We start from the raw sequence: 18,653 nt of genomic DNA on the forward strand, positions 1-18,653 counted from the left end.
ACAGATTATCAAGAAAGCAGAAGAAAGAAAATAAAACAGAACACAAACCAAAAAAACCCAGACCTTACCAATATCTCTGGACCGAATATTAATTGAATTAGAGGTTCAGAGAAGATTCAGGACAGCATTTGTCTACCTTGGGATTCCTGTCTACAAATACAAGAGTTTGGGGAGGCTCAACACTTGCTTTTTCACAGCACAATTAATCACAGTATAAACACCACACAGAAGAATCTTAGCTTAACCAAGCATTGTATCTCTAGAAATAAAATTAACGAGTAAGGCAGTTGTTTAAGACAAGGTAGCTGGGCTCTCTGTAGAATAGATAGGAAAGGAAACTTTCCTGTGCCTTTTTCCATTAACACCAGGTAATGTTAAGTCCCTTAACCCCCCCCCCCCCCCAAAGCCAAAACAAAAAACCCAAACCAACCAACCGGAAAAGCCAACCACCCTACTCCCGGAAATGATCCAACTGGGCATGGGAGACCAATGGGGTAAAAAAACCAAACAAACACAAAACCAAAAACCCCCCACTACTTTTGGATCTACATAAAAAGATGAGATGGCAAAAACATTCTATGCAACTTCAAAATGTATATTCAAACTAATGAATTGCTATCTTAGACTTCTAAGAGAAAACAGAAGGGGGTGATTTTTGAGGGAAGAAAAAACAACCTATGTTCACCTTAATGCTGTTTCTTTACCTAGTTGGAGAACACAGTAACAACTGACTTGTTCAAACCAACATCACTTGCCTATACATCAAAGAACAGCTGATGGCAGGCATTAACACCCAGTTCCAACACATAAATAGCTTTCCTTTCTTCCTGCCTGGTCCATCTGTTCAATAAAGTTTATAATACTAATATTCCAAATGACAGCTTAGACACCAGGTTCTACAAAACAAAATTTCTCCTAAACAGCCATACTGATTAGAAATGTAAAAAACAGTATTCTGTGGAGATAAATTGATACCATGCTGGCAAATCCAGAACACAGAAAAAGCTATGCTGATGAAAGCGCGTTCTCAGACAGATTATCTCAYGGTGCTTAGGGAAGCAGTGCAACTAGATGAGAAGCTTTTGGAGCTCTGCACAACACCTAGACTAGCAACAGCCGCATTAGAAGAACCTGTTTATTTCCATTTTGCAGGAAGGTTTGTCTAACAGCTGTGACTTGCAATTTGTCGTATTTTGTGGTGACAAATCACTAACTATTATTACCAACTGACAAGCCTTATAAGGGAAGGAACTGCTCCGTAGCTGAATAGGCAGTATGTCAACCCCTCAGCTATAACAATTTGTCATTTAATGTATTAACTGAAATTCCCATCAATTCCCTTCTAAACTAATACGCCAGACTGAACTGCAGCATCAATATCAGCCTTTGTTGCCTATGCACAGGGACAGTAACTCAGCTCCATAACCAAACCTGAGAGGGACCATGAATCAGAGATGGGAAGGACAGGCATAAGGATGCACAGTCTCCAGCATAAACAGAAAGTAAACAGAAAGCTCCCAGAGCTTGTGACCCAACAGGAACAAAGTCACTGCAGGAAGTCCCTCAAATAAAGAGGAAGTTACAAGGAAGCTACTGGGAAACACAAGGGAGCAAAATGGAGAACAAACACCAGGAACTCCTTAATATATTCACTGTGGTCAGTAAAAATAGCAACAAAGCACTAACCCTGTAGTAAAACAGGGGAATATATAATTCAGATTAAAATCAGGTGTTCCGAAAAGCAGTCTTCCTCATGTTTAAGCACTCTGCTGAATTGCAACCTACATCTTGAAAAGAGGCAGAATAAAATGGATTATTTTAGCACAGTGCTTAGGAAGTATTATCTCAACGAAGGCTCTGCACGAGACAAAGCTACGGGCTTGTTTTCTCTCTCTGTAGACATTGCCTGTGTTACTGCGGGGATGTCACTTGGTTTATCTGTCCTTCAGTTCTCCATCTGCAAAATGGAACTAATTTTCCTACTTCATAGGCTTTTTGCTTGGGGTGGGAGGTTTTAAGCATTCTGATATACAGTAATCTGCATAGGTTGCGGTGAGAGACACAGCCTAAGATCCGGAGTAGAACACAGGTGATAGAATGCATGGTGATAAGATGCAAATTACTACATGTAAAGAGGATATAAGTTATACTTTTAATCGGATTATTAACAATATATTCTTAATTATAGTAAGAATAACAATTTTACCTGAAAACTTGGAACAAAATAAACGCCTTGAGAATCAGCAATACTCCGTGCCATTTTTGCTGTTTCATCTACATTGGTGAAAAGATCTGTAAAGATGCACAGGTCATATGCTTTTACTGTTTATTTTGATTTCTTTATAAATTATTAAGAGACAAAAGTCTAGAGTTATACTATTTCCTTTTGCAGTATTCTCAAACCAAGACATTCTAAGCGAAACCAACACTCCTCCTGTATTTCATTTCCATTAGTCACATAAAAAAAAAAAAAAATCCTATTTAGATATAGACTAAATTCAAAAAGACACTCTCCTATCTTTTATACTATAGCCTCTTAATCTTCACATCCTCTAAGAGGGCCATTAGTTTTCTAGACAAATAGATATAAATGGGAATCAAGAAGGCTAATAACAGCACTCCATAAACATATTAAAAACCTAGATGTTGCAAAACATAAAACATTTTTTCTCCCAGGATGTTGTTGTCAGCCCAAGCACCAAATGACTACAAAGTTCATATTAATGACCATGTTTTATCAACAGACTTAATATTTTTATGAATAACTGACATCGAAGTACAAATAAGGTAGGTCCTAATACCACCTCTTTGATATACATTACTTTTATTCGTCTTCCAGCCTGATGCCTCTCCCTTCAAAACTATCTACAGACATCCCCTCTTTAGCTCATTCTTCACCCAGAGGCAATTCTTATATGTACATCCATCTTCTGTAGTTTCATTAATAATTTCCTTATGTGGCCACATAACATGTTTTACAGAAGACTACATAAATTAAGTCTATTGCTTTTTCTTGTCTAACAAGTAAATTCTCCTATCAAAGACAGATTAATCTAGCTCAACTTACCCTCAGAAAACCTATGTTGGTAATTTAATAGGAGTTTCAATTTACTCCTGTATCATTAATAAATTTGTTTGAAAGCTTTGCAGTCTACAGGGCTAGGACTAATAAGCCTAAACCACATCTTTTCCTTTTTGTTAGAGTTGCTATTATTGAACTACATAGTACCACTATGGCAGAAGAGAGGGTGAAAAAAAAAAAAAAAATAAGATGAACTTCACCTTGCAATTTCACATATCACTATTTTGAAACCCTTAGACAGAAGTGATCTGATCCCACTAAAAGAAGCCCATTAAACTAAGTTTGCCCTGCTGCAGAAATTCCTATTTCCAAACTTTCACTCCTATTACATATCTCACCTTCACCACGTAGAGCCTCATCCTCCTTACCAAAAACTCAGTTCTGAGGCCATTAGCTTACCTTAGGTTCCTGCCCAATCATTTCGGTAGAGCAAAAGTTTTACCCTTCTCTTTTGCTGCTGTAAAGTTGACAAAAATTTCTGTACTCGATATCATTTTCTATCCCATACTGGTCCTTCCAGTTAGCATTCCTATAGATACCTGTTTTTTCTTAGAATATTGTTAAAATTCAGCTTCTCTGCAATCATATTTCCAGAAAACAAAGATCTTGCTTATTAGACAGTTTATAGCAATACACCTACTTTTTTTTTCCTCCCTCTGCAACTTCCAAAACTTTTGCCCATGGTAATAACAGTAGGTCGCTTCTATTTCAGTACTGGCTGGCTAAAAATCCTTTCATACCACTTGCCCTGGATATGCCAATAATAGCCATGTGAATTTTAGCTAGCAAGCTTATACATGCAGAACTGATACCTTGTATCTGTAGAAGCAAACTGTGTGTTGAACTGAGTAATTTGCTCAAAAAACTAGTGGCTGTTACTTCTTAGGCTCAGTCAAAAGTTGAATGATGAAGACCTGAGGATCAACTCAAATTGTATTTAATCCCTAAGGGCATATACTTGTGCAATTATGCACACACATGTGGGACTTTGGGAGGAGCTGTGCTTCCGGAAAATCTTGCTCAGATATTCCAAAATTTGGAAGACTAATTCCTTCTTTGCATCTCAGTCCAAGTTAAGTAGATTATCAGAGCACTGAGAAAAGTTGTCCTATAAACAATCAGCAGTTCTGAACATCAGCTACCAGAGTGCTGGCACTTTTCTTAGTCTTTTTTAACTGCTATGCAAATCTTTTCATTATAGAATAGCTACAGCCAAAAGACATACTTCTTCCATGTGAAGCAATGCATACAGCAAGGTTACTCCTAAAAGCAAAGTTCTTTAAATCATGTTCCTATAAATCAAAACTGTTGATTAATTCTTGAAATATAGAGCTACTGCTCTCTCAAAAGCATTCTATCAGTAATCAGCTTTAACCTAAATCTCACCCAACAGAAGACTAACTGTAACAAGGAAAGCCTTAAGACAAACGCTTGTGAAATACAGCATTTACAGTCGTGCTACCTGGATTTCAGTTTCCGTGCTTCTTCTCAACTAAAAATTCAAGTCCAAATAACAAAACAGTGCATCTACTAACTTCAGACAAGTCTCCCTTATACAAGTCTCTCTTACACAATTTCTATTCAAGTTTGTCATGTTCAGGATAATGCAAGCAAAGAGTAAAGTATTTCAGGAAAACAAAAGCCCACATACGTAGGAGGGAGTGAGAGATTGAGAGTATGAAGAAGAGATAACTATGCAAAGCCAAGACATTAACTGTGTACAAACTAACCTAAGGCATTTTAGGAGAACAGAAGTCAATTCTACTTCATTAATCAGTTTCAATTTTCAAATAAAGAAAACTTACACTAACACCTACAGTAAATGCTCTCAGTACAGAACCTACTAATGAGATTGTGGATTTCCAGTGTCCAAAACATGTAGGCTATTTTCTTCAATCAGAGACAATAAAACCAAGTCCAATATCATGACTACAACCCTATAAAGCAGTTTCTTAAAAATAACGTATTTTACTCTGCTATAAAATTTAAGAACTACTTACTTATTTCATGTGCCCATTTTATGGCAGTGCCGGTGTTTGGTATAGAGCCTTCAGTTAAATAAACAACTTCTTCCCCAATCTTCCAACCAATCAACGGATACAAGCCTTAATTATTTTCCATGAAACAAAATAAAAACACCTGTTAAACGCTTCCAAGAAAACATATGCAAAAACCCCCAACAGTAAACCCAACAAATAAAAATGTAGTTTTTGTTCACTTCCTTTACAAAATTCAAGCTAAAACATCACTGATATAGGTTAAACTTTTTGTTTAAAATTTAAATGACAGAAGTGAAAAAAGACTTGAACGTTAATTTATTAAGCCAAAGTTGAGCTAAAAATCACTATCCAATTACAAACAAAAGGTCTTTAAACTAAAGAGAAGAGCTATTGGCACATAAATTTTCAAATGTAATTTTTTTAAAACAAATTAAATAAGAAATTGTATATATACTTTTAAAAAATATCAATGTTATCCTATCTTATTAAATCCATCTAGTTTTCCCCAATGATTTCCAAGTCTGAATTTTCTTTCCCAAAACATAAAACATGAGGGTTGGGCTTCCCTATGGAAAACAGTCAGATAAAAACAGACATATAAACAAAGAAAAAAAACAACACAAACTTATAACATAGATCCTATTCATAGGAGAGAATGAAACAGTGATATACTTTCTAAATTCCTTTTTGAATATACAGTGCTTCCTCATATAGAAAGCAAAAAAAGAAAATGAAAAGTTTCACGATTTGTCCATCACTGTGCCCACAAAGGTTACTGCCATTAACTATAGCGTTTTACCTACATATTTGCCTAATATAAAAAACATAACAAACAAAACCCCAAACTCATTAAAAAAATTTGGTAGCTGCAGACAAAGCATGTCACAAAAGATTAGCACCTCCATGGTTTACAGGAAGGGATCTGCAGGACGTTATGATTTCCAATAAATAGTTTTGGCTTTGCAGTAGTTTAGGAAAAATGGAACATTTTTGAAAAAGGACAGTACTTTTTCCTCCTTTTCTCTAAGGAAAGTAGAAATACTTTCTACTAAGAGGCCAAACTGTTAGTTTATTTGAAACTATATTACAGCATCTTCCAAAGTTTTGTCTGCTGGAAGGTACTATCACATTTGGAAATAAACAGCCAATAATGAGGATAAACCCAATAATTTAGTCCCCCGTCCCCCCCAGGAAGTGTTGAAACCTTAAAAATAAATAAATAAATAGAGACTTATTACTTCAACAGTCAACATGAACACAAACAACTTGTTTGACATGTTAGTAGGAACACAGAACACAAGCCCCTGCAGAGTATCTCAGCTTTACTTTGTAATAGGCATAGCTTCAAAAATTCAAAGTCTTCAGGCACCTGCCAAACTGAAAAGAATACCTTTGCCAAATAACCCTTCCACAGTATGTTAGCTGTATGGTTAGRTATGACAGAAAACAACTGCCTAATGCTAGAGCAAAAGGACTTAGCATCTAGTCGACCAGTGGACATTTTCCCAGGTCTGCAGCTTGACAAATTGTTTCTTTAGGTGGTCACTGCAATAAAATCRTCACAGGGCCCAAGTACCACAACTGTCTTTCAAGCCAACTTGAAGTAAAAAGAGCATCCAGACCTTAACTGACCCTGTTCAGGACTCAGAGATCATGGGTAATGCAACAAAGCTAACTGAGCCCCAGTAACTACAGGACCAGAAAAGCATCACAAGGATCTAGGGATTCTCTCCACTCCTTGCTTAGTACCCAGGGCATTGTTATTGTTATTGCGTCCTATCTCCATTATCACAACATTTTTGTTTGTTTTTTGTAAAGCTGTAGAAGCACAATAAAAGCATCTGAGTCCTAGAGATGTAACCTTTCCCTCCTTATTAATTCTTGAAAAGATCTCAGCTTGTTGACCACGGTTTGATTGTTCCATTTAGGAAAAAGGGAAGAAAACAGAAGTTGACCAGTATCATCCATATCCATTCCTTGCTTTATTTCTATCTGGTACAGAAGTAGTAGGGAAGAAGAAAACTTAAGTGTTGGGGACCAAAAAATTTGGAACTTCAGGGTTTCTCTCTCTCCTAAGGGTGATTCAGGCCAACACTGGTATCCTTATACTCCCAGATCACAAGACACACGTATTAGTGCACTCCAGGAACTTTCTCAAAGAGAATTTGCTGATGTATGTCTCTCATCTTTAGTTTGCTTGCCCATCTCCAAATGAGTGGCACAGTAGTACTGGAGTACTTTCAGAAGCTTGGTTAGTGCAGAAGTCATTCTGCTGCTTACCAGGAAAAATAATCAGCAGTGCCTATTTTAGATTTAAGTTTGCCTCTTGATTAGAAAAAGTGATATACACCTCTCCTGATCACTGGTGCAAGTCTCCTTATAATCTTTATTTTCTGTTGAAGATGAAGCTATGAAGAAGCAGGACCCAAGAACCCACTGAGCCAAGAGTGCTGGAGAAGAACAGCTAATCAGGGTCAGACAAGTCTATTAGTTGGCCTTCTTGAAGATCCTCACACCAAAGTCTCTAGCAGYGTAGTATCTAATCTACCTCTATGGAACTGATCAATATGTTGACACATTATTTACATAAGCAGAGAATGCACTTGGCATGACCACAGTTAATAAAAACTATCAGACTGTTGGAGAGGTAGACTTTAAATCTATACCTCATGCTGCCATCACTGAATTGTGAAAAACATTATTACTTGAGTTTTTTTTTTTTTTTTTTTTTTAAACTATCACATATACCGATTACATGTAGTTCAGAAACTAGAACAGCAGCTAATGAAAAGCTTGCAGGAAGATTCTGCAGGGATTCATCTTGCAGTCTTAAATACATATGTCAACTTTAAAGATAGAACACAGATTACATTTTATGCTTAGGGCACTGAAAAAACTAAGTGCCTACCTTGTCCTATTAACCTTTTTCCCGTGCCATGTGAAAGCCACAAAACAGGGGAAAATAATTTTAACACAAATAATAAAGCCTAAAGCAGTAAAAGTTTCATAGCATTGACTTGAAAGATTTCAACTCCTAGCAGATCACAATAGCCGAAGGTTTTCTTGAGACAAAACAAAATGGAAAAACCTTACCATATGTTTTTCTATTACATTTCTATGGACTACATAACGTTGAATTCATAAGTAGAAATATCATCAAAATGATATCATTAATTAGCCTAAAAAGCACTTGGATTCAAAACAAAATAAAAGTCAGTGCTACTCAGTTTTGATAAATCTCAACTATTTGCCATGTCCCTTCTGACTCTAGCTGGTAAAAGTCTCCTGAGCAGCAGTCTCCACTCCATTTTAAATTGTAGGCTTCTAGAAATCAATAGCTGTTTAAAAATATTACAGACAGTGAGAGACGGAGTATGAAGGCAAATGTAATTCAGTATCAGCTGTTGCTCTCTTGATGAATAGCCACCTACAACAAATGAACGAGCTTGACAGACCACAAATGTTCATAACTACAAAATCTTAACACACTGGAAAGACAGTGGGGAGCCCACTTCTGGCATTTTAAAGGAAAAATAATTGCTCATCCTGCATATCTCACCACAGGTACTCCAAATATAAGGGCTCAAGAAGTGGAACTTACAGACATCCACTGGAATATTTTGATGTGAGAAGACAGAGCACAAATCCCCTTTTTCTCCATTCCTGTACTGTGTAATACTGCTATCAAGAAATGGGGAGAAAAAAGAAAAAAAAAAGAAAAAAAAAAGAACAAGGAAGGATGCAGGCAGCTGACACAATTATTAGTGATGCTATTCAAATTCTCTTTTTGAGAAGTATATTTCAGGATAACCAAAATTTACACTTCTAATTAAAAATTTCCACAGTCTTCTGTTCTGAGAATGTTTTCAAGCTGTCTTTCTACAGCTAAAGACATAAGGAAAACTGTAACTGCATTTTATCCCTTTTTGTAACCTCATCATTAAGAGCTGTAAAGTCACATAAAATATTCTAAACTCAAAATTTCACCAGCTTACCTCTCCATGATGAAAAGAAATTTCCCCCAGTATTGACGTTCCAGAAAGCACCTGTTCCCATAGTCAGTTTAACATCTCCAGGGTGAAAGCAGCATTCTCCAAACATGGCTGCCTGCTGGTCAGCTACCTGCCACACAAACAAACAAAAATAGTACCATGTTAACAACAAATCTACAAAGCTGCTGGATTTTAAAATCTCAGTGTAATTGTTTCAGAGTTCTGAATATAAATAAACATTCAGAAACAAAGTGAACATTAAGAAAGGACTTCTATCCAACTTCTTAGATATTTGTAGGCCCTTCTAACAATCACATTAATCACTACAATTGAATTATATGAGGTTTAGACTCTATGAATTTTAGCAGTATCACTTGCAACACTGAAAAATGTGTTATGGAAACAAAAACAAACATTTGATGTTTTAGCATTTGACAAGAAGGATAAATGGGGATTCGGCAGTCTCAGGGAGCAGAAGACAGTCACTTGGCTTGAATTCCTTGTCCCCCAAAAACAAAGCTGAAGTTTGGAGGTCTCAACTTCCTTTTTCCCTGCTGCTACTCTTGCACCAAACTATTCCACTCTCATGTTTCCAATGATGATTGTTAAATGTCTTTGCTGCTGTTTGCTTCTCAGTGAAACAGTGAAGTTTACAGATAAGTTGATTTTACAATTCTTCTAAAATAGCTGGAGGAATTCATATTAGATGTGGTAGATGACATTTTTTTCCATTTAGCTCGGTTCAAACAGATTTTCCTACGAGCTATCACGTCATAAAAATAACAAGCTCTCCTCATCCAAATCATAACTATTGAGACAAGAAAGTATTATTCTCAGTGCATTTTAGGGAAGAAGGACAAAGGAAAAAAGTACAATAGGATCTATTAGCAAATACTCTTAAACTTGTGTAGAGTCCTACTGAAGTCAAGCCAGAATAGATCCCACTGCAAAACCGTTCCTAGAACTGATTTAAAGCCAAAGAGAAAGCCAGTGTCAGAGCTTGAGTAGAACGCAGCTTTGTTGAGTCCTATGTTCAGTGCTTAATCATACGGTCATCTTAGCTTTATGGACCATAAACTCTAAAGATCTCTTTTCATTCGCTGTTCTTTTCTCTACTTCTTAAGTTGTAAACTGAGTTTTTGAAGCAAAGTTCAACAACCAATTCTACTGTAGTTAAGTCATACAGAAAAAACAGAGAATACTTACTAAACAAGCAGTTATTAAATCAGAGCTAGATAAAAAGAATATAGGTACAAAAATATAGATTTAAATAAGAAAACTTTTCACTCACCAATGCCAGTATTGGAATAGGTACCCCAAATATTTCAGAGTCAGATGATCCAAAGTTGAAGCTTAAAACAAATGTTATGGAGAACCATCATAACATTAAATTGACTCTTTTGTGAAACCAAAACCCTAAAGATATAAGGACTGAATCTGCATCATATGTGGAAGGCAATGCTACCGACTTATTTTTAAAGAGAACATTAAAACTATCACTTTAAGAAAGACTTAGTAAAAATGAAGTTTTGGATGTAGTATCAAAAAGATACAGCTGCAAATAATCATAATTTAATTTATTTAGGTGTATTTATATATTACTTTATCTGTGCGGATTATACAGTGTTTTTCTAAAGCCAGCGAATTTAGTAGGTATCATATTCTTTTGAACAGGACTTCATAGTTACCTTGTGTCTTTCACTGGAGGATAAATAGACATTGGTATGGAAAGTAACCTAGACAAAGTGGGATTCCAACATTTCTGAAATAATATGGAAAAAGTAAAAACATCAGTGATTCTCTCAAAAGTATGACAAATAGCAACAACATTTTTTTTTGAACAACACATACCGTAAAGGGTTCAAAAATGCCTGTAGAACTGGCATTTGAGTAATCTGTAGCATATACAGAACCTACAATAAAAAAGGAACAAAGTAAGATTTCACATACCTAAATATTTAAGAGTCATTTGAAACATTCTTTTTTTGTAAACATCTCAATGATTCCCATTAAATATAAATTCAGTTTCTATAGGCAGAAAGTCACAATGATGCCATATACGCTCAAACAGAAAGTTTACCTCCCTCTCCTTAAATGTGCATGTATAATTACCTTATTTTGCTCATATGAAGCTGCCCAGAAGAGAGCCGATACTCTTGACAACATTAAGAACACTGATTGCATCAATGTCTATTATAATCTAAACAATTGCTCAGGCATTAGCTCTCACTCAGTTACTTATTCTGAGACAGGACCCTATAATTCTTCCATATTTGTGACAGGATTCTACGATATCCCGAACATCCACTGTTTGTGTACTGCAGATGCAGTTGAGCTCAGACACTTGCAGCTTTCCCACGAGAATATCTGTGACAAGAAGGACCTAATGATTTAAAAATCTCAGATGGTTAGGAGGCTGGATCACGAGGATGTACCTGGAGAGGCTGGGGGAGCTGGGTTTGTCCAGCCTGGAGAAGAAAAGGCTGAAGGGGTGGGAGTAGGGGAACTAACTGCTGTCTTCAGCTACCTAATGGGTGGCTTTAAATACAAGAGAGTCAGACTCCTCTCAGATGCGCGCAGTGAAAGGACAAAAGGCAACAATCATAAGCTGCAACAAGTGAAATTCCAGCTGGATGTAAGAAAAGGAATTTTACAGTGTGTGTTGTTAAGCACCTGAACAGGTACCCAAAGAGGTTATGGAATTTCCATCCCTTCAAGTAATCAAAGCTGGACTGGACAACACCCTGAGCAACCTGACCTAGCTTTGAAGATAGCCCTGTTTTGAGCAGGAGGTTGGACTGGATGACTGTAACTTTTTCCATGACTCTGTATACATGTTTCTGCCACCTAAAATCTAACATCTGATGGTAAACTATGCAGGCCTAACTCCTTCAGACTCCACTAGTAATATCTTGCCTCTTAGTTTAGTTTCTGAAAATTGCCTCCCTCTTGAGTAACCGATTATAAACAATTTTTCATTCTTCTGCATTCACAGGTACCTTTCTTTAATCAAGGCTAATTAGTTCCCATCTTCTCTAAATCTTAAGTGTTTAAGAGGTGATCATACTAAATAATTCTTTCCCTTCCTGACTACCCTTCCAGACAGGCCCAAAGAATAATTAGTTCTGAAATATTTTTATACAGTAAACTTCTGACAACATTCATCGATTATAACAAAAGCAAAATTGTCAAAATGTATTTGAATTCTAGGAAATAACAATGATATGTAATAAACATGATTGTTTAGATTTCAGGATGTTTTATACACATTTAAGATCAGCTCTAACATTTACCTTTAGTCAGCCTATATAGTAACCATGTGTCAATCGTTCCAAAGCAGCAGTTATTTTTTTTGGCAGCTTCCTCAGCCTGGGAACAAACAAACATACAAAAGAGCATTTACAACTGGATATAAGAGGAACACCGTTCCCCACCCCTTATCCCATTTTTTCTTCATGGGTAATAATATTCATGGCTTTAGAGAATAAGTCTCCAATTGCCAATATTTCTTCTAACAGGGATGATTCAGCTATACGAAATGCTTTTTCCCTGCACCTTAATTAACATTATCCTCCAGAACCACTGTTCTTGCTCCTAACAGAGGATAAACGCAGTTTCTTTTAGTTGTTGCCAAGGAAAGAGCATGAAGTGGCATCAGAGCCCTATGGTGGGAAACTTTATAGTCACAGTTATAACAGCGGTGAATAAAGAAAATAAGGTCCAAAGAATACTGCACTTTCTTGTAAAGTAAGAGAAATAGAAGGAATAAGTATATATTAAAATATGCATTTGAAAATCAAAAAAGGCATGGGTCCATCATCTTCTGTCTTATGTTTGTACAGGGTCCAAAACATTATTTTCCTGATTTTTTTCTTTAAAACAGAAAATTCAGTTTCACCTAACTTATACTAAATGATACTGTATACAGCTGGAGAACTCAGAAGGAGAACATACAAACCAAATCACAGAAAACATGACTGAATGGATTTTCCTCTGTAATTAAGAGTCAGAAATTTTGAGCTTCTAGGTTTGATTTTCACCTATTTTAAATATCAACACCTGAGAAATTTATGGGAGAAAGTTCATCTTATGCTGAAGACTGAGCAGCTACATATTCTCTAATTCTGTAGTTTCATGAATTCATGAAATTCATTTTCCAGTTCATGTAATTTCATACCTCACATTTTCAACAGGTCCATCAACACACCCAGGTAAAAATTATATTTGACATTCTCAATAGTTTTATGACAGCAAATACCAGASAAAACTCAAAAAAATTTTTTTTTCTTTACACAGAAAAGAAGAAAAAAGGATGATAACTGTTTTGTTAAAAAAATATGAAAATTAACATACAAAATTAAAAATACCCACAATTTATTAACATATTAGGAAAAAAAACAAAAACAAAGAAAAGGGTAAGTATTAGAGCAAAAAAATAAAGCAGCAAATAGCTCAGAGTGTGCTCATTAGTCTATAGATTATTCCAGCACGAGGAATAAGGTAGAATAAAGTGGACTGGAAAGGTAATAGTGCCAGCTGAAAATAAATTCAATTGCCATAAGAAACTGAAGTGCAAACAACTTCAAAACAAAGTACAATTATTAAACCTAAGATTATATGAAGTGAAAGAAAGCAAGTTAAATGATTTGATTATGTTTCTTACACATGAAGAAAATTTCCTACTACTACATGTTTTCATACTCAAAGGGCAAAAGTTGAATAAGTGGAAATAGATGTTTTATAGGTAGATATGCTCTGAATGCTACACAGATAAAAATAGTCTTTCATTCTGGTTTCTTTGAGGAAAAGAACAAGCAGAACAAGACTGAACAGGTTACAAGCAAGCCAAGTCACTAACCATTATTCTGACTGGAAAAAGTTATTATTTTTCCTTCTACAGCTTACCTCATGTACGTTTTTAAAAACCCATGACAACTTCAAAGAAGCTTGTTTTGTTGAAAAAGTAAAAGAACTTGGAGCCAAGTATCGATCATTCCCAGTCAAGAAATGAAGCACTGTAAAAATAACATGGATTACCTGTTTCAAAAGAAAAGAGTTAACTAAATTTTTAATCTCTTCCTTTAAAGATTTCTGATCAGTTAATGCTTAAGGATGATAACACAGATGAAAGTAGCTGACATGATATTAGATCAGAATGCTAAAATTCTGTTAGAGAATCCTTACACATATAGTTTTTAAGCGTTCTCATGATTCTAATAGCTGGAACAATACACAGAGGAGCTGCACTTATCAAGTCTGTTTTACTGACTTCTGCTGGCATACCGATAGACTGGTCTGCATTACAAAAGGTAGTTCACCTCTATGACTACAACATGCAGTGTGGTTGAGAGAGTTGCATACCATTACTCCAATGAAAGCGTCCCTAGAATAGGTAGATTCAGTCATGTTTTAATAGAGATGTTAATCAAAATTTCATTCACAAAAAAAAAAAAAAAAAAACAGTGGCAAAATCAAGAATATAACTTATTATTGTGGATGTGCTAGTATTATACTTACAGAAAAGTAACTTCAGTTTTTTCACTTAGAGTGAACCTTTCTCTTTTAAAAGTAAGAAGCAGAAACCATGAGAAGCATAAGACATACCTTCTTCAGATAATCTGAGCAAAGAGTACATTAAAAGAGTCTACCCAAAAYCAACCAACCAAGAACTAGCTACATCCAAAAAATATGCCTTAACAGTATTAACATGCAACATTTTCATAGAGCAAAAAGACTAAAAAGTAACAAAATATGACAGACCTACAGATATCTTTTCCTGTAACGAATTATCTTTAGGTTATCAACACTGCATTTTTTTTCGGTACCATTTTCCACGCTAATCTTGCCCAGTTTCTTTTTAATTGTTCTTAGGCCACAGCATGTTAACAGGATATTGGCAAGATTTAATATATTACCCTTGCTCTTCATAAAATGAAACAGCTTAAATGTGTTCAAAGCAGCATCTGTCTTAGACAGTACAGTTTTACCTTCAGCAGAAGGGACCTATTCCAGGAATTCACAAGTTCAGCACATCTCAAGTCTTGCCAGCTTATAAAATTATGAAAAGGTTTCCCTGTCCTCCTGAAAAACAGTATTTGAACATTTCCATTAGAAACTACAGAAATACTCTGCCCAAAAAATCAACATCATGCACTATTTCCGATACGGACATTTAACACTAGCTTGATTCCTAAAATACATGCATGTACTCCTTCTAGATTTGAGTTAGTAATAGACACTTGGACACCTTTGGTGTAAGGCTTCTCACCAGAATCAAACAGCAGAAGGGAAAAACAGAAAAAAACATTTTTTTCAAAGTACAAAGAACAAAACAAAAAGGACATAAAATTATAAACTGTTCTGAACTGCTTTAGACTGTCTCTCTACAAATGCAGCAGAAGATGACTGACTGCTGTTTGCTGTTCCAGGTTGTGGTTTGACTTGAGTTGAGGATTCCTACAAGTATTTACATCCAGTCTATGGCATGAATATGAACTCATTTTAATCAACACACTACATACATACTTGTGCCATGTAATGAAAGTTGACCTCTGTGTTGAGATGCCAAGACCAGCAATTTGCCGCATCTGAAGTCCTGCAACTAAAATAAGCCAGAAATGCAATAAATTAAAGGAACTGACAAAAATATCACATTTCTAGGATAACAATAAACGTATGAAACGCTTGGGAAATAAATAATTTAATAGAATATAGATATTTAAAACTTGGCCAAATTTATCCCCAGCAATCCTCAAAGCAGCTCTGGTCAGCTTTCATAGTACTTCCATGCATGCTTGCAGAAGCAGAATTATGTGAAAAGAATACACATTAAGAAACTCCACTTAAATGACAGACAATGTACTTTGCTGAAAGTACTGTTACTCTGAAGATCTCTCAACTCTCAACCTATTTATCTGAGCAAATCTTTGGTTAACATGTACATCTTTGGTTTCATGTACAAAGTTATTTGTTTGCATAAGTACTTACTGCAGACCCTATGAGTGACAACTAAAGATGTGATTTCATAGCGAAAGGGGACATCCTGCTCTGCCCACCTCTGCATGCATTTCTGCCCCTTCCCTTATGAGAGTCTTGCACTCATGCAGTCAAACAGTATCAAGCCCCTCCTCCACTCCCCCCAGTCAGCTGAAAATCAAAWCAGTGCTTTCACAAGACTCCCTGTTGCCACTGACTGCAAAGGTGTTGCAGGTAGTGGCAGTATACGGGARGAGGACTCAGGAGTAGGTGGCATGATGAAGGCAACATTTCCTTTTCCTTACCAGCTGGGTCTAAACTGAAGGCAAAACTGTATCAGTATTGCTGCAGCTCACTGCTGATTAAAGTGGCATTTCTTATCCCTCCCCATCTCCACAAGCTGCATGCTCCCACTTTCCCTGTGCCACCTGTGATACTCTCTGGATTACTCTGTCAGCAGAGCCAACTTCCGTTAAAGAGAAAAACAAAACAAAAAGATAAAGTGTGGATAGTTTTCTGCTGAGCTGATGAGCTAAGCTGTCCCATGGAAAGGCTGAACAAGCACCAGACCAAGCGTGAGAGTGGGGTGGGACCATGCAGCCAGGAACAATTTCCACCTTTGGGCAGCACTGAGCTACATCAGCTCATCCACACATAGAACCCTATACTTTAGCTTCACAAGCCCTGCAAATAAAGTTGTTCCTGCCTTTTTTCTGCTTTCAGACCTTCGTTTCTGTCTCTGGTACCATACCCTCTCTTGTACTAACACAAAAATTTATGCAGCTCTGCTGGCATAAACAACTGTGCAGTGATTTGACTCAGAAAACTTCTCTGGACTTGAAACAACCCTGACAAAAGAAGCAGCTCCACCCGYCCCCTTCTTACAGGGGTGTGTAGGCTTACGCTTACTTACGCTTTTTGTTACACAAGCACGGCTTGCTGACAGTGCTCGCAGCTTGGCCACAAGGAAAGCTTCCCCTTTTAGAAGCAGGGGAAGAATCCTGCTCCCCGATTTGCCCTACAGACTGGGAGGGCAGGAAGCCAGCAGGCCTTTAGTGGTCAGGGCGGCATGGCTTTTCTTGYGACAGACCTGTCACGGCTGTTAAGAACAAAGCCCCAGAGACCCAGGTAATCAGCTGCAGCTTACACCTGGCAATGGTTACTCTCCCCATCTCCTAGGCTGCCTTCCAGGCTGGGGCACTCTGAGAAAGCAAGAGAGGGTCCAGTTGATGGGTCCTTGGCATCTGTGTGGTACAGGAAGTTATCCAGCCTGGATCTTAGCATGCTGGAGCTGGTATAGTGGGAAAGCAGTGGGAGTTCTGGCAAGTGAGGAGTGCCTGGTTAGAGCAGGGGGAATATCAGGTTGCAACAGAGAAACGGAGCACAGCTATGCCGCACCCCCTTTTCACTCTCACACACTCACATTCACACACTCACAAAGTGGCAGTAGAATAAAGAACGGGGAATTAAAGGAGGAAAAAAGCCTATTCTTTGTCCATCCACATACACAGAAGCATTTGGGGGAAGAAAGAAGAAAGGCACTAGGGAATGATGCATAAAGAAAAAGCTGGAGCAACAGGGAGCTGTCACCCACATGTAAATCCAATATGCACACTGCTGCTCATTCAACTTCAATCCTAATCTGGGTCCACTTAAAAAAAAAAAGTAATTGAATAGTCCTATTTTACATAATTGAATAGGCCTTAAAGTATGCTGTAGTCCTGTACTCAACAACAAATTGTCAGTGCATGACATTTTTTATGAGTAAAAATAACCAACAGCTTAACTATTTTTAATGAATATAAGCAATTTCTTTCTCAGAAACTTTTTAAGCCATTACCTTGTACAGCCTCTTTTACTGCACCAATAAATTGACTCCAAAGAACTTCAGGATCTAATTCAACCCAGCCAGGATGAGGATAAAGTGACTCAATCTGTTCACAAAAGATAAAGAGCACTATCATATAAGAGACCTTGTTCACAGAAACCACGGTTCTTAACAAAAGTCTGTGCAATACAAAAAAAAAGTTTCTGAATTTATTCTAAGAGGAGAATACGTAGTTGAACGTGGGTGCCTGATCTCCAGAAGTCCTTGTCAGTTCTGAGACAATAAAATAGCCTAAAACCCCAGGAGTTAGAGAGCCTGTAGGCCCATCTTTGGTTCCTGGATTTTAGGAACCTGGGTTTCTCCGGGAGCACCGTGGCGCTGAGCTGGGGCTGCTGCGGGGCCCCTGGGACGATGCCTCCGTGTGGGAGCAGCGCGCCAGGCCACGAGCCGGACACCCGCCGGGTCTCCAACCGGAGCCGGGAAGAATTATAGTAAAACTATCCCCTTTCGTCCCCAAAATCCATCAGCTGCCTTACGCTTCCCATCGCTGCCATCTTTTCTTCGCAACAGCAAGCAGCAAAAGACAGTCCATTCTGGAGACCCTCCCGCCCCAGAAGCACGAGCTCCACAAGACGGAACCAGGCAGGAACTCGCACCCCCCCCACGCGCAGCGCGACGCGGGTAAGCGCCCGGCCCGCGCGACTCGCGGCTCCGCCGCACCGGCGCCGCCTGCAGAGGGGGCGGGAGGCCGCAGCCCTCGCGCGCGGGCAGGGCAC

General features: G+C 37.6%; 1 protein-coding gene across 2 annotated transcripts in view; it reads right to left on the reverse strand.

Annotated features, from left to right (window-relative positions):
- Positions 1–18,653, reverse strand: part of GK5 (glycerol kinase 5) — a 30,355-nt gene that overhangs the window by 8,912 nt on the left and 2,790 nt on the right. Inside the window, exons 2-12 of one of the 2 annotated variants that reach the window (XM_026087082.1) lie at positions 17,890–17,983; positions 15,600–15,675; positions 15,062–15,155; positions 13,980–14,111; positions 12,368–12,443; positions 10,926–10,987; positions 10,763–10,836; positions 10,366–10,426; positions 9,078–9,204; positions 5,083–5,187; positions 2,207–2,292 (exon numbers count right to left, since the gene is read on the reverse strand). In XM_026087082.1, the coding sequence (XP_025942867.1) occupies positions 2,207–2,292; positions 5,083–5,187; positions 9,078–9,204; positions 10,366–10,426; positions 10,763–10,836; positions 10,926–10,987; positions 12,368–12,443; positions 13,980–14,111; positions 15,062–15,155; positions 15,600–15,675; positions 17,890–17,983 (987 nt within the window). Of the gene's footprint in view, positions 1–2,206; positions 2,293–5,082; positions 5,188–9,077; positions 9,205–10,365; positions 10,427–10,762; positions 10,837–10,925; positions 10,988–12,367; positions 12,444–13,979; positions 14,112–15,061; positions 15,156–15,599; positions 15,676–16,962; positions 17,082–17,889; positions 17,984–18,653 lie in introns of those variants that run through there. The other variant, XM_026087083.1, reaches the window with a different exon arrangement.

The sequence above is a fragment of the Apteryx rowi genome, unplaced genomic scaffold, assembly GCF_003343035.1.
Source record: "Apteryx rowi isolate R43461 unplaced genomic scaffold, aptRow1 scaffold_70, whole genome shotgun sequence".
Classification (NCBI taxonomy): domain Eukaryota; kingdom Metazoa; phylum Chordata; class Aves; order Apterygiformes; family Apterygidae; genus Apteryx; species Apteryx rowi.